We start from the raw sequence: 13987 nt of genomic DNA on the forward strand, positions 1-13987 counted from the left end.
AGGTGCAGGCGCGCGACCGCCTGCGAGTCGTAGCGTGCGGTTGCTGTTCCTACCAGGCGTGGTGCGTGGCAGCCTGTGAGTGGCGGCGCACGACTGCTGTCCTACCGCTTTTGGCGAACTCCACACGTCGCTTCACTCAGTTTTGCACGCGGCGCTCGCCCAACGACTCTCTCTATTATTTGCTCATCTATTTCTAAAAGATTCACTCTCGCACGCCTCATTCTGTTGTGCTCCCACACGTCTCGTTCAACTATCAGCCCTACTAGGCGCGGCGCCGGTCGCTTGCGAGTCACAGCGTGCAGCTGCAGGCCCTACCAGGCGTGGCGCGTGGGCGCCTGCAAGTCGTAGCGTGCGGCTGCTATCCCTACCAGACGTGGTGCGTGACAGCCTGTGAGTCGTGGCGCACAACTGCTGTCCCACCGCTTTCGGCGAACTCCACACGTCGCTCCACTCAGCCCAGTTGCTCATCTATTTATAAAAGATTCACTCTCGCACACCTCATTCCATTGTGCTCTCACACATCATGCTCGACTACCAGCCCTACTAGGCACGGCGCGCCGCTGCCCTCTCCTAGTCTTGGAGCGCGGCCGCCTGCGAGTCGCAGTGTGGGGCTGCTAGCCCTACCAGGCGTGGCGTGTGGCCGCCTGCGAGTCGCGGCGTGCGGCTGCCGGCCCGCCGCCTCCGACGAACTCCACACGTGTGATGAGCCTCTGTTTTAGATGTTTTAGAGGTATGTTTCCTATGAGCATCTTCGAATGGCTGACCCAACAGATCTCGAGATTGAAAGAAGCCACCACAGACGTCTCGTTGTCGACGAGGACGTCGCCTACCACTGAAAGCATAGCGCCGTTAAATCCTGAAATAAATCCAAAAAAACGCGAGCACCTGCGCCAAGTCGAGGACTTGAACCCAGGTGGGCAGGCTCCACCACAAAGAATCGAATCGCGTTTTAGAGGTATGTTGCAAGTGTTTTATATGGATATTGCAAAAAGTAGATCATGATATATATTGCATATGTTGTTAGTGTTTTAGAGGCATCTTGCAAGAGTTTGTTCAAAATGTTGTTGCAAGCGTTTTGATATAGATATTGCATATGTTTTACACATATATATGGTAATAGTATTTTTGGTGTTTAGACGTACGCTCCCGCGCGCTAGTATCTCCTAAGGTGAAAATACTATTGCCACTGTGTCGTGCAAGAGGAGAGCACCAGCCTATTCCCCCTTGCACGGCGGCAGCGTCATGACCATGGCATCTGCGTGAGTAGACCTTTGCGAGAGAAGATTAATAATAATAATTAATTAGTTCGTAGGCTAAGAACTGGAGGGGCTGAAGATGGATTCGCTAATTAAAGGCAGGCAACGGCTCATCAAAGCCGTGCCTTCCACCGTCGATCATGCGTAGAGATGGATGCGTGCTGTATCAATACAAGCAAGCATATCTTATATATTATATTATATTATTATACATAAAAGAATCAATACAAGCATATAGTATTATACTATTTTGTTTCTCCCAAAACATCATATCTGTATCTATCCATAATAACGGCAAAAACACAGTGCCCCCGGCACGCAAAGCCCACCATGATGCGGGTGCATACATACGATACGCCATGCCATCACTGCAGATATAGGTAAAACGCCTCCGACCTCCCTCCTCCCTCGTGAGCAGCAGGAAAGGGCGCGGGCGGGCGGCAACGCGCTGCCGTGTGGCCCGTTGCGACCACCGCCGCCGTGACGATTTGCGCAGAGGCCCCTCGCCAACCTCCCAAATGCGGCGCGGCGCCCACCATCTATCTATCCCTCCCTCGGCCCCACCCCCCGCGCCGCGCAGGCAGCAGCGCCGGCGCGGTGGATCCGCTATCAGACCCGCCACGTGGCTAACCTCACAACTAATGACCCCCCCCCCACCCCCCCGCTTTATTATTTATAAACTCCACCGAGGCGACTCTTCACTCTCGCTTTCGTTCTTCTTCCGTCCTGCCTCGCCTTCGCCTCGACTCGACTCGCCACCGCCTGCTAGTGCTACCACCGTCCGACCTCGATCGCTGGTGCCTTCGCGCGCGGCTCCGACCTCGACCTCCTTCCTCCATCGACTGGCATCGGCAGCGGCGGCGGCGGCGTGTTCTCGGCAATCTCTTCAAAGGGTGAGTGAGTGCTGCCCCCCCGACCGCCACCCACCCGGAGCACAGGGCTGGGTTCTTCATCCTTCCTTACTTCTTCGTGGGGGTCCACGGCCGAGTGCTGCGGCCTGCGGGTTGGCGAAGTCGATTTAGTGCCACCCGTGCCGTGCTCTCCGGGGCTGTGGGGGGAGTTGCCTAGCTTTGAATATTCGTGCTCTCGTTCATGCTATCTTGGGGAAGGGAGTCGGTTTCAGGTTTCTGTCTGGGGGCGTTCGATTTGGCTTCTGGAAAAGGTCTGCAGCCGCGTCTTCGGTGCCGAGATTGCCATTTTAGGGGCAATTCGTTAGGGATTTGGGGGGTTACCTCTTTTGGACGCCGTCGAATTATTTTTTTTCCCGCTTCTGGAGTTGCTATAGGTTTCCGATTCCCTTGTTTGTATGCTGGCACGTTGGTGGTGGCTCTGGGGATTGTACCGCTTGCAGCCTGTAGTAGCTACGGGAAGATACAGACAGTATTATCTCTATCTGTCTATCAGTGTACTTAGGACTTACTATTCAGACAAGACACAAAAGACGCCTGTGCCCTCACTTTGTTTCCTAATCAGAGGCTATTAGCAACATGATTAATGGTGATTGGTTGATAAGTGGAAAGTATTTAATGCAAAACTATTTTGTGCCCCCCTAGTATCACTTATATTTGAGTAGTACAATTTTTTGAATGCTTGTATGCACTATATATTATACTCTCTACATTCCAAATTATTTGACACTTTGCCTTTTCTAGATACATGCATATAACTTTTGCTTGCTATACACTTAGATATACACTATGTCTAGGTGCATGTAAAAGCAATGTATATATCTGGAAAAGTGAAAATGTCTTATAATTTGGATAATTTGGAATGGAGGTTGTATATATGCGTTTCTAGTCTTTGTTGGTGGGCTGGGTTCCTTCCTTAAATAGTGATTCTTGTATGGATGGTTTTATTTATGGTTCTATCTTGATGGCAGTGGAAACCTTTGTGTCTTGTAGGAATGGAATCTTCAAACCTCTGCCTTTGATTGGCCTGTATCTAGTAGAGCACTATTTTGCCCCTTGTTTCTGACCTCAGTTTTCTTCCGTGGTTGCAGCTAATCAATCGCCAGGCCTTTTGGGAGCTGTGTTGAGGGGCCCGGGGCAAGAGCCAAGTTACTGCAGAGGCAAACATTTTGGTTGTCGAGTGATGGCACAAGGCGGCAACTTCCCTGGCTTCATTGGCGCTGTGGGTGGCAATGACGACGGTGCGAACCTCGGTGACATGGCCTTCTACCAGAAGCTAGGGGAGGGCTCAAACATGTCTGTTGATAGCCACAACAGCATGCAGACCAGCATGCATGGGGGATCCATCCACAGCAGCGTTGGCTCTAACAGTGATTCCCGCACTGGCATGCTTGGCCATCCTAGTCTCAAGGGGCCTGTCATTGTGGACACCTACTCGGTTGGGCACAGCGTCTTCCGCCCTGGCCGGGTGTCCCATGCCTTGAGTGACGATGCGCTGGCACATGCTCTGATGGACAACAAGTTCCCAACTGAGACACTCAAGGATTATGAGGAGTGGACTATTGATCTGGGGAACCTGCATATGGGCATGGCCTTTGCACAAGGTGCCTATGGGAAGCTCTACAGGGGAACATACAATGGGATGGATGTTGCTATTAAGCTTTTGGAGCGACCTGAGGCTGACCCTGAGCAAGCTCAACTGTTGGAGCAGCAGTTTGTCCAAGAAGTTACAATGCTTGCAACACTGAGGCACCCAAATATTGTCAAATTCATTGGTGCATGCAGGAAGCCATTGGTTTGGTGTATTGTCACAGAGTATGCAAAGGGTGGATCTCTTAAGAACTTCCTGAGCAAGCGGCAAAACAGGTCTGTTCCGCTGAAGTTGGCAGTCAAGCAGGCATTGGATGTTGCACGTGGCATGGCCTATGTTCATGGCCTTGGCTTCGTTCACAGAGACCTTAAGTCAGACAACCTCCTAATTTCTGGTGATAAGTCCATTAAGGTTGCTGACTTTGGAGTGGCTAGGATTGAAGTCAAGACTGAGGGGATGACACCTGAAACTGGAACATATCACTGGATGGCTCCGTAAGTTGATCAGACATGCTCTTTGTCCTATTTATTTTACTCAGTCGTTATGCTATTTCAATAAGGCAAATCTGTTTTAATCTTTTTGCATTGCTATTGCTCCGGATCATAGTGTGGAACTTCGTATCAAGAAGTACATTTATTTGATTACAAGAATATGCAGTTTATGTGGTTGCTTACACTTTCTGTTAAATTGTTTACCTGTAACATGGTAATGGCTGGTACTGTGAAAGCAATACACTTCTACTAGTTATATTCATTGCTCCTGTATTATAGTTTAATGTACTTTTGGTCTGTATTGACTGGTTATTTTTGTTTTTTTATATGGATTGTTTCTCCAAAATTAAGTTACTTCTTGTTGCATGGCATGCTTAGAATAGGTGATTATGCAAGAATGTGTTTTTGCATGCGAAATATACATGCTGCTGCTCTCCAGAACTACCACTTTAATCCATATATTGCTTAATACTTAGAAACAGTAAAGTAGCAGTGCTATTCTAGGAATCTGTATGTTCCTTCACCTTTTGGTTGAACTATTTTAGATGGATGCTAATGATTAATAACCATTTCTATTTATGTTGTGATTTGCATTTTTTTCTGCGTTCTTCTAAGATTATGAACTATGCATTCTTCGAGAGGTCCATAAAGTATGTGTCTTTTTAGGAGCATTTGTAAATATACTACAGATCCAACATGCTATTTACTATTTTAGTTATATCTTCAAGTAATGTTAGCTTCTACCTGTTAGCCAAGGAAATTTGGTTTCCCTCAACTCCACTATGTGAGGTGGTTTAATTCAATGTTTTATACAAGTATTTTACTTGTAACATAAATATGACTTGGTTATTGTAAGAAGCATAAATAAGTAATTATGTGGTGCATGGTAACATCTCTTCTAGTTAAAGCCAATTTAATTACATGTCAGAAATATGTTTTCTAGCATTTTTTTCTCACTTAGAACATTCATTTGTTTTGTTGTCTTATTAAGTGTAATTTAAATAATCATGCGATGCATGATAACATCTCGCCTAGTTAAAGGCGATTGGTGAGAAAGGAAGATTCCGATCTAGACATTAGGCATTGGAAAAAATGCAAAGTAGTTGTTGGTGTTGGGGTTGGCAACCGTAGTTTATTCATCTACCTCAATGGTCATTTGATGCCTCCAAGTTGCCAATTGAAGCCTCTTATTATCCTATTTATGCTACCTTTGCTGAATTTGTCATCCTGCGATCAGTTGCTCTAGGCTTAATTGGTGGCCGAGGCAAAGGAGAAGGGGTAGTGGAGTTAAGGGTTAGCAATGCAACACCAAGAAGACATGGGGCAATATGGGACGAAGGAAGATTTGGTTCCACGAATTGGGCCCAACCTTGCAGAACTGAAGTGGGCAGAGTCAAGAAGAGGTGGAGCAATATCGTACAAAGGAAGCTTTGGTCGTGGTTCCATGAATTGGGCCCCCCAACAATGAACATGGTCCTTGCCATGGTGACGGCGACGATGGCTGGAAAGGAGAAGCCGAATGAAAGATGAGCATATTGCTTGCACGGTGGATAGCTAGATGTGTAAATCATTGGCAACTTCCATTTCTTTTGCAATCAAACATGATCCAAAGTTTTCATGCGATTGCTATTCTGTAAACGCAATAATTGGTATCAGGGAGCCTTATGGTGCATTTAGCACCAGATGGGTGGGGGCATGTATCTAATCACGATTAAAGACGTGGATGCATCAGACCTTGTTCCCTGTAACACTAAGGGCAGATACGTCAGCTCGTGCCGTTGTACCTACTTGCGTTTGCATTGTCATCGCCCTATCTGCTCGTGGCCAAAACCCTGTGCCCTTCTGTATTGACAAGGGTTGCCATTGGCGAAGCATGCTACACGAAAGCTTTTGCGAGTGAGGAAAACGATTTCCCACCATTTTTGCGCTTGCACTCGATCTTGCTCCGATGACAGTCGCTCGCACAACATTGGTGGAAATCGTTGCCTACTCTGGGAGCACGAGCTAGGCTCGTCGCCTCGTGAGACGACGACAAGCGTTCTCTCCTCACGTAGTGAGGCAATTGTGGTTAATTTAACCTAAATAGAGAGCAAAACCACAACGTCGTGTATGCCCTAATAGTCACTCCCACTACCACAAAGTAAACACAATAATCTCTCTACAATGACTTGAGCGTCAAAGCTTTTCTCTCGCCCAATCTTGGAGTCACCTATGTAGACATTGGGCCGAGATTGTTGCTAGTGGCGATGCTTCACTACCATCTCCAAGTAATCTTTCTTCAAAAGCAAAGAGATGTGCTCTCCATATTTCTACTCATCAATAAATCATGACTAGTCCATTGTCTAATCATGCTTGGACATTTGGATGACTAGTCGATGCCAGGTGATGTGGCTTGACTTTCCAACTTGGAAACAAACCAAGGTGCTTTGCCACACTCTTGAATGAGCAAAAAGTCATTATGCAATATTGATTATTCCATTCTTTCTTTGCAAGACTTACTCCAAAAGGGGAATCCTTAGTCATGTTTGGGACCACGACGTGGCCACTGCATGGTGCAATATGGCGACCATGGCCTCCACCCCACGACATAGAAAAGCGAGGGCTAGTTCAATCTTACGGTTGTTATGTCTTTGGCGCTGCAAAGAATCATCGATTCTTGCGATGTGTATGGTAGGATTTTCTTAGTTCTCGTGGTGGGATGGCCGCATCCGATTTTAAACGGTCCCAAACACGCCCCTTAGCTAATCCTTGATGAGTAGCAATAATATTTGTTACAGGAAGAGAGCCAACTTGGCTCCCTATGGTAGGAAAGCTCACTAGCAACAAAGGAGTGGACTACAATCAACAAGCCACATTTGTAACTTGCTACTCTACTAAATCACATGTTAGCTAGAGGTGCGACCTGATGCACAACATGATACTGTCGTTCATGCAATGCAACCAAGTTATCTAAATGTCTTCAGTCGTACCAAATTAGTTGAAAGCCAACCTTTGAGCAATGTTTCATATCTTGTATCTACTTTGTCAATAGGAACACTATTCCCTCCAATTTTGAACTGATATTCAAACGAGATTCCTAAGCTCCACTTGGCTACTTAAGTAGTGTTTGGTTAGGATATTTGTAACGTAAACGAGTAACGCCGTTAACCGATTCCATTAAACCTTATTTGTTTCGGTGCCAGCCGTATTCGCGCCGAATCAGATGCCACCATCCGTTGCCCCTCCCACCCCGGCGTCATCAGATTGCGATTGCAAGCTACTTTTCCTTTCTTCTCTCGACTGCATCGGTGCCTTGGATCCCACATCTTCTTCGTTTACCCCCCACCCCCCTCGGCACATGCTAAAGCTTCCGTGGTGGCCTCGTCGTCTTGATTGCTGTTTCACTAACCATTGGCTAGCCTGAGTGGCATATTCATCGATGGTCGGTGACCCATGCCCTTGGTTAGGGTAGCTCTGCTTCCAAAGACCAAGGTAGTGAGGTCATGTCGCGCTATCCGTCCCAGTTCATGTTCAAAAGGCCTATGCATCATCTCGTTAGCATCTGATGATCTTGGCAAAGATGGATTACTGGTAACAAATACACTACATGTTTAAACCAAACAAGTCTTGTATTGACTCGTACTCTTCACATTCCCTCTTCGATATGATATCGTTACCGTTCGCGTTTGCAGAGATGGAATCCAAACCAATTGTACCTCCCATGGCAATTAAATGGCACCCTTGGTAGATGAGCATTTGTTGTCAATTCATCATTTAGTCCCTTGGCTAGCTAGATACATCACCTATGCCCATTGTGCTTATCATTCTAAAAATGTTTGAGTTTGTTGTGGCCCCTATTTCTTAATATCTAGGCACTCACTCAAGCAATTTAGGGTTAAGCAGCTCAACTAATGATTGTGTTTTTCTAAGATGGCCTATTGGGATACATTGTTCTTGTCACTAAGAATTATCCTCAAGCTTGTTTTCCTCTACCTTTTCTGTGATATCAACGGCGAAAAAAACATTCCTAGCTTACTGGACAAACATACCGTGTCCCCTATCCTAAATTGGCAAGTTTGGTCTTGACTAGCCAGGTAAAAGTTGCATAGGATCCAAATGTCCATGTTGAAGATGGGAGGTAGGTGAGACCTGAGAGTGGTTGCTTTTTGCTTATTCCTTTGTCCTGATGTAACTGCAAAGCCCACAAACAACCTGGGTAACATGGCCTAAATCTGACCCTTGTCTCTTCCATGTGTTAGTGGAAAGCCTACTGCCCATGTGTTTTGCTCTTGGAGATATGCAAATGATGATCAGTTGCCAAAAATTGTTATAGAAGTTTCAGTATGGATTGAATAGTATGACATCATTTCAACCAAATAAGTAATATAGCATTACTGGATGGTGTGAAATGACCGCGCACACTATATTAAGTATATTTTGAGTAGGAGCACAAGATTCTGACATGTTCAAATGTTCTCATTTGCCAGTTGGTTTGTAGTATATCTGCATGCATGCATAATGTAAATGTTACCCACTAAAGTTTCGCATATAGGGTCCCTAGTTGTATGTTTAAATTCATTTGGTGGCTGATTTTGGTGATGCTGATGCTCTTGAGTCAATAATGCTAATAATGCTACTGCTTAAAATTATCAAGTTCTGTTTGGTTTGTTTCCAATGTGATAACTTGCTATTTTTCTGCTTGCAGTGAGATGATCCAGCATAGGCCATACAGCCAGAAAGTTGACGTCTACAGTTTTGCCATTGTCCTGTGGGAGTTGGTAACTGGGAATCTCCCTTTTGCAAACATGACTGCAGTGCAAGCTGCATTTGCTGTGGTTAACAAGGGTGTGCGACCAGCCATACCCCACGACTGCCTCCCCGCCCTTGGGGAGATCATGACCAGGTGCTGGGACGCAGACCCTGAAGTCCGTCCCCCATTCACTGAGATTGTGAAGATGCTGGAACAGGTGGAGACGGAGGTTCTGACCACTGTACGTAAGGCTCGGTTCCGCTGTTGCGTCGCCCAACCGATGACGCTGGACTGAGTCATCCACAATCCAGGAAAAGAACCTGGAGAGAGGTTTATTCCTATGTATTTATAGTATTAATAGACTTGTGCTTCAGAAGCAGAAAGCTGACTCCGCAGTCTGCCTTCTGTCATGTTATGGTACAGAAGGTAGGATAATTATGTCTTCTCAAAACAACTTGGACAAATTTTGAACATAGCAGCAGAAACAAGTTCACATTGAATAGTATTAGTTACTGATGGACAGTTTGTTATTTTTAGTTTTTTTAAGAAACTGAAATACCTGCTTACATGAAGTGAACAAAAAATGTTCTGATGGCGCAGCGAAAACTGCATTGAACCCTTGATTACACTTGTTTTATAAGCATCCCCATGGACCAATGTCTATCAATCTATGTAGTGTTATAGCACCAATTGTTGCAACTGAATAATGGCAAATAAAAGGGAGTGAAACCCAATCAAAGAAATTTTGGAATCCAAAATTCGTGAATTTTAAGGGTTTCCAAGAGTCCTCGCTCATTAAATCATAATGGATTAATCTGACAGAAGCAACTCTGCAAATTTATGTCCAGAAGGACTTAAGCATTTTTCTTATTCAGAAAGTAGAAAAAACAGGTGACATAAATGTGGCCTAAGGTAGAGAAGAGGTTGAGAACTCTAGATGGTTGAGATCATGAGACATGAGTCCAAGCTCACACTCATATCACTTCCCTATTTATAATTAATAGTTAATATGTGCACTTTATCCAGTCTGTTTTTAAAATAAAAAATAGGTCCACAAAAATAATTTGTGGAAGGACTTTTCACTTTTGTGTACACTTGGCCAATCGTTCACTTCTTGACAATACATGATAGGAAAGATGGGTACAGTAAGAATTCAGGAAATATTTGCATTTAATGAACACTTCGAATTTTATCAATACTAATGAACATGACAAACGTCCTTACAAAGAGTAAACATTGCAGGCATTGTCCATGTTGTGCAGTTGGATCGAAAAATCCAACTCAGATACATTCAAGCGCCATTTGGCTAGAGTTGCTGATTTCCTATGAATTGGTGAAAATGGCATGAAAGTGCGGGTAAATTAAACATTACTTTAGGATCCCTCTTTCTACAAGGCACTGTCATTGTGTGCTGATATTTAAGTATCGTCGCTTTACAAAGGTCTGTCTGGTCAACTATGGGATGTTGCTTTTGCAGTCCAAGCAATATTAGCATGTAATATTGCAGAAGAATATAGAAGTACCCTCAAGAAAGCACATGTTTTCATAAAAGCCTCCCAGGTATTGTTGTCTAAGATTGAAGTACGTTAACTCTGTTTCTCTTAACTTACCTGCTTAACTCTACTAACTTAAATTTTAAGATCATGGACAATCCTTCTGGTGACTTCAGCAGAAAGTGCTGTCACATATCTAAAGGAGGGTGGGGCTTCCAGGTTGCAGATCAGGGGTGGCAGGTTTCAGATTGCACAGCATAAGCTCTTAAGGTTCAACACCTTCTTTCACCCTATCCTTGCCAGAATCAAAACGACACATCAAAACTACAAGATCATTAAAATAACATATCATGTTTTCTCTGGTTTCAGGTTTTTTTTAATGCTGTCCAAATTTTCATCAGACATTGGAAGTGATCAGATGGAAACATGCCGCCTATATGATGCAGTGAATGTATTATTATCCTTACAGGCATGGAACTACTTTACTTTGCATTACATATCTAGGTCTACCATTAGAAAGGTTCAAGGTAGTTGAACAAATATTGTTTCATGGACATTTGGCGGCGAATGAAAGAAAAAAACTATATGCTGCTAATAGCACTAATCCTAAGTAACAATTAGAAACTAATATACTATGCAAATGCAGTGATGCACATTTTCCTCTGTGGAAATGATTATGGTACACTCCAAAGATGAAAAGTTTGAACAGATTAACAGAATACTGTACAGGAATTACAGAAAAGTCAAGCTTGATTTCCAGACATACCAAATGAGAAATGAATAGCCATCAGTTTTAGCATAAGTATAGGTGATGAGTTAACTAACAGCATTTTGGTTGAAAAAGAAAGTAAATAAAAGCGGAGAGTAGCTATGTACTAACCCTGAATTGGATGCAGAACCCAAATGGTGGAACTTAGGAGCTAGCTCGCACATATCCATGGATGGAGGTATGTTTCCAGTTCCTGCTTTACTATTTAGCTAAATTTCCATGCATTACGATTTCATTGTAATAGCATATATACATGGTTTTTGATAGGTTCAGGGCTTTATGCTTTAGTTAATTTCAGAATGCAAACCAGCATTTCATGCAACAATGATCACAAGATATTTGGAAAGAATTATGTCTGCTCAGAGTTTCTTACTTTGGGCGTACAGTAGGTAAATTATAGCTACTTTGATGTTTCTTTACTTATGGCAAAACGTGCTTAGGAACAATAAGACATCATACTGAGGACAAGCATGTAAATTTGTGTTTCAGCTTTAAAAAAAATTAACTTGCAGATTCTAGTTAAGTTATATGAATAGGAGCCAAGATGCATCAAAAAAATTGGGTAAGAAAAAATTGAGGCACAAATACACTGGTAATATGGAGCTAAATAACCAGCACTTCTAGTCTGAACCAATATAGTGATAAAATCCCAAGAAAATTCTGGTATGTAAAAGATATCGTTCTTGAGCCAAATTACCTGTCTTAGTTATATCAAAAAGAAAAGTAAGTATTGTCTTTAGGGAACTATTGTTTTAGAGCATAATATGTTAATATCTAACTATCTACATGTGAGCACTGAAAATTGGGGCTTTGGATCTTTTTTCATGGCAGATTTTTGACATGACAGAGATATATGCAGATATCATGGTGGCGCATCAGTAAGAATTTTACAACATTCTTAGCAATACCTCCTTTATGGCAAAACAAATAACATGCATACATACTACAGGCACGTCAAGTGTACCTCATCAGTCATGCAAGCATTAGCATTGTTCAAGGAGAAGTACCCTTGGCATCGAAAAGATGAAATAGATCAATGCATTAGGGGAGCTACTGAATTCATTGAGAAGTTACAGAATGATGATGGCTCATGGTCAGTACTTTTATACATGACCATAGAAAGGTTTCAATTTGGCACATTTAGTCCTTATTGGATTGCTTGAAGTTTTGACACTTTTAAACTTAAATCTACAGAATAATTCCCAGCCTAGCTCAGCAGAACTGAAGTACATAGTCCCAAAGAATACAGTCAATGTCTTCCATGAGATAATAACTATGTTATCAACTTACCATGATATGCAGACTTCAAAATATCCAGAAGAGAATCAAGAAAGACAGTCAAAATACTTTCCTACTGCAGCAAAAGACATATAGCATAGGTTGCTAACCAGAATACCAAAAGGGGCAACCTTTAATACAGCAAATAAAACTAGACAAGTTCATAGTTAAATAAAACCAGTAGTATGCTGTGCAGTAGATATTAAAACATAGCCAAATTTCATAGAACACTAAGAAAATAGATAATCAATGATCAATAAATTGTTTTACAGGTTTGGATCTTGGGGTATTTGTTTCACATATTGGCACATGGTTTGCTATTGAGGGTCTCTCAGTTGTTGGACAGAGTTATGGTAACAGCACTTGTATCCGGAAGGCCTGTAAGTTTCTCTTAACAAAGCAGCTAAAGAGTGGTGGATGGGGTGAGAGTCATCTTTCATCAAGAACCAAGCTAGAGAATGTTTTAGAGTAAGCAACATGTGCAGACAATCGAAACATGCTTTGATCCTGTTTCTGTTTAACTTCCACCAAGTTATAGGCCAACCAGTATGAATTCATAACCAGATGGCAATTCATTAGGAACATGAAGCGTTGAGAGGAAACAAATAACCTTGTTCAGCCTTATTTAGAGAAAATGAAACAAACAATAAAGTAGTTGGACTTTATGTAAAAAAAGCGTTGCAGTTGCATGGCAACAAGAGCATGAGTCGTAATATGTCGTTCCAATAACTCCATATGTACCTCAATAATGGAAAATGTAAACTGAACATTTCTGGTTGGAAATATTATGCATCTTTCGCTTTCATGTAGTTTACAGCGCACCTGTATTTGTGCTGAAGATTTTTTTGTCCGAGAATTTGTCTTGCCTTGCTCCATTTTCAATCCATGAGACTGAGCAGATATTCAAATTATAAACAGACATACAGTCATATACAAATCTGGATAGGGAGAAGTCACAGTGAACACTGCATGGGCAATGTTGGCATTCATGAAAGCTGGACATGTGATTACTTTATTTAACACTACAAAATATTTAATGGGCAATTGGAGCAGAGCATATTTAACATAAGAATAAATCAACCAACCTGCTTAAAGGTTTATATATATTTCATTTTTGAAGTATTGGAGTAATTTCAAACTTTTCTTCTAAGTTCAGGCTTTGTTTAGTTACGCTCAAAATCCAAAAACTTTTCAAAATTTTTATCACATCAAATCTTGCAGCACATGCATGGAGCATTAAATATAGATAAAAAATAACTAATTGTACAGTTTGCTTGTAATTTGCGAGACAAATCTTTTGAGCCTAGTTAGTCCATGGTTGAACAATAATTGTAAAATACAAACGTGTACCTAAAACTTTTTCACCTAGGGAACTAAACAAGGCCTCAGGTGGAAAGAGATCCCACTCCACTGCACAAAGCTGCAAGACTTACCATGAGTATGCAGCTCGGCAATGGTGACTTCCCACAGGA

General features: G+C 42.7%; 1 protein-coding gene across 12 annotated transcripts; it reads left to right on the plus strand.

Moving 5' to 3' along the window:
* LOC8072162 (serine/threonine-protein kinase HT1) lies at positions 506-13324 on the plus strand. 12 transcript variants are annotated; one of them, XR_002455250.1, is made up of 10 exons: positions 506-955; positions 3256-4249; positions 8931-9401; positions 10218-10331; positions 10453-10535; positions 10616-10738; positions 10838-10937; positions 11365-11415; positions 12069-12115; positions 12187-12406. XR_002455250.1 is itself a non-coding variant. In XM_021465418.1 (3 exons), exons 1-3 carry the CDS (start codon positions 703-705, stop codon positions 9268-9270), a joined length of 1587 nt encoding a protein of 528 aa, XP_021321093.1. In that variant the 5' UTR covers positions 506-702; the 3' UTR covers positions 9271-9531. The 12 variants fall into 12 exon arrangements, 2 of the variants coding, with proteins under 2 accessions (XP_021321093.1, XP_021321094.1); XR_002455257.1 differs by lacking the exon at positions 506-955 and adding an exon at positions 1953-2149; XR_002455251.1 differs by lacking the exons at positions 11365-11415; positions 12069-12115; positions 12187-12406 and having other exon boundaries at positions 10417-10535; positions 10838-10934.

This window comes from Sorghum bicolor, chromosome 7 (genome assembly GCF_000003195.3).
Source record: "Sorghum bicolor cultivar BTx623 chromosome 7, Sorghum_bicolor_NCBIv3, whole genome shotgun sequence".
Lineage (NCBI taxonomy): Eukaryota > Viridiplantae > Streptophyta > Magnoliopsida > Poales > Poaceae > Sorghum > Sorghum bicolor.

What these genes read in the sequence shown, in the direction of transcription:
- LOC8072162 (XM_021465418.1), top strand. Translation starts at nt 703, where the DNA reads ATGAGCCTCTGTTTTAGATGTTTTAGAGGTATGTTTCCTATGAGCATC. An exon ending in AATCGAATCGCGTTTTAGAG is followed by an intron (nt 956 to 3,255) that starts GTATGTTGCAAG and finishes CCGTGGTTGCAG; the next exon opens with CTAATCAATCGCCAGGCCTT. An exon ending in ACATATCACTGGATGGCTCC is followed by an intron (nt 4,250 to 8,930) that starts GTAAGTTGATCA and finishes TTCTGCTTGCAG; the next exon opens with TGAGATGATCCAGCATAGGC.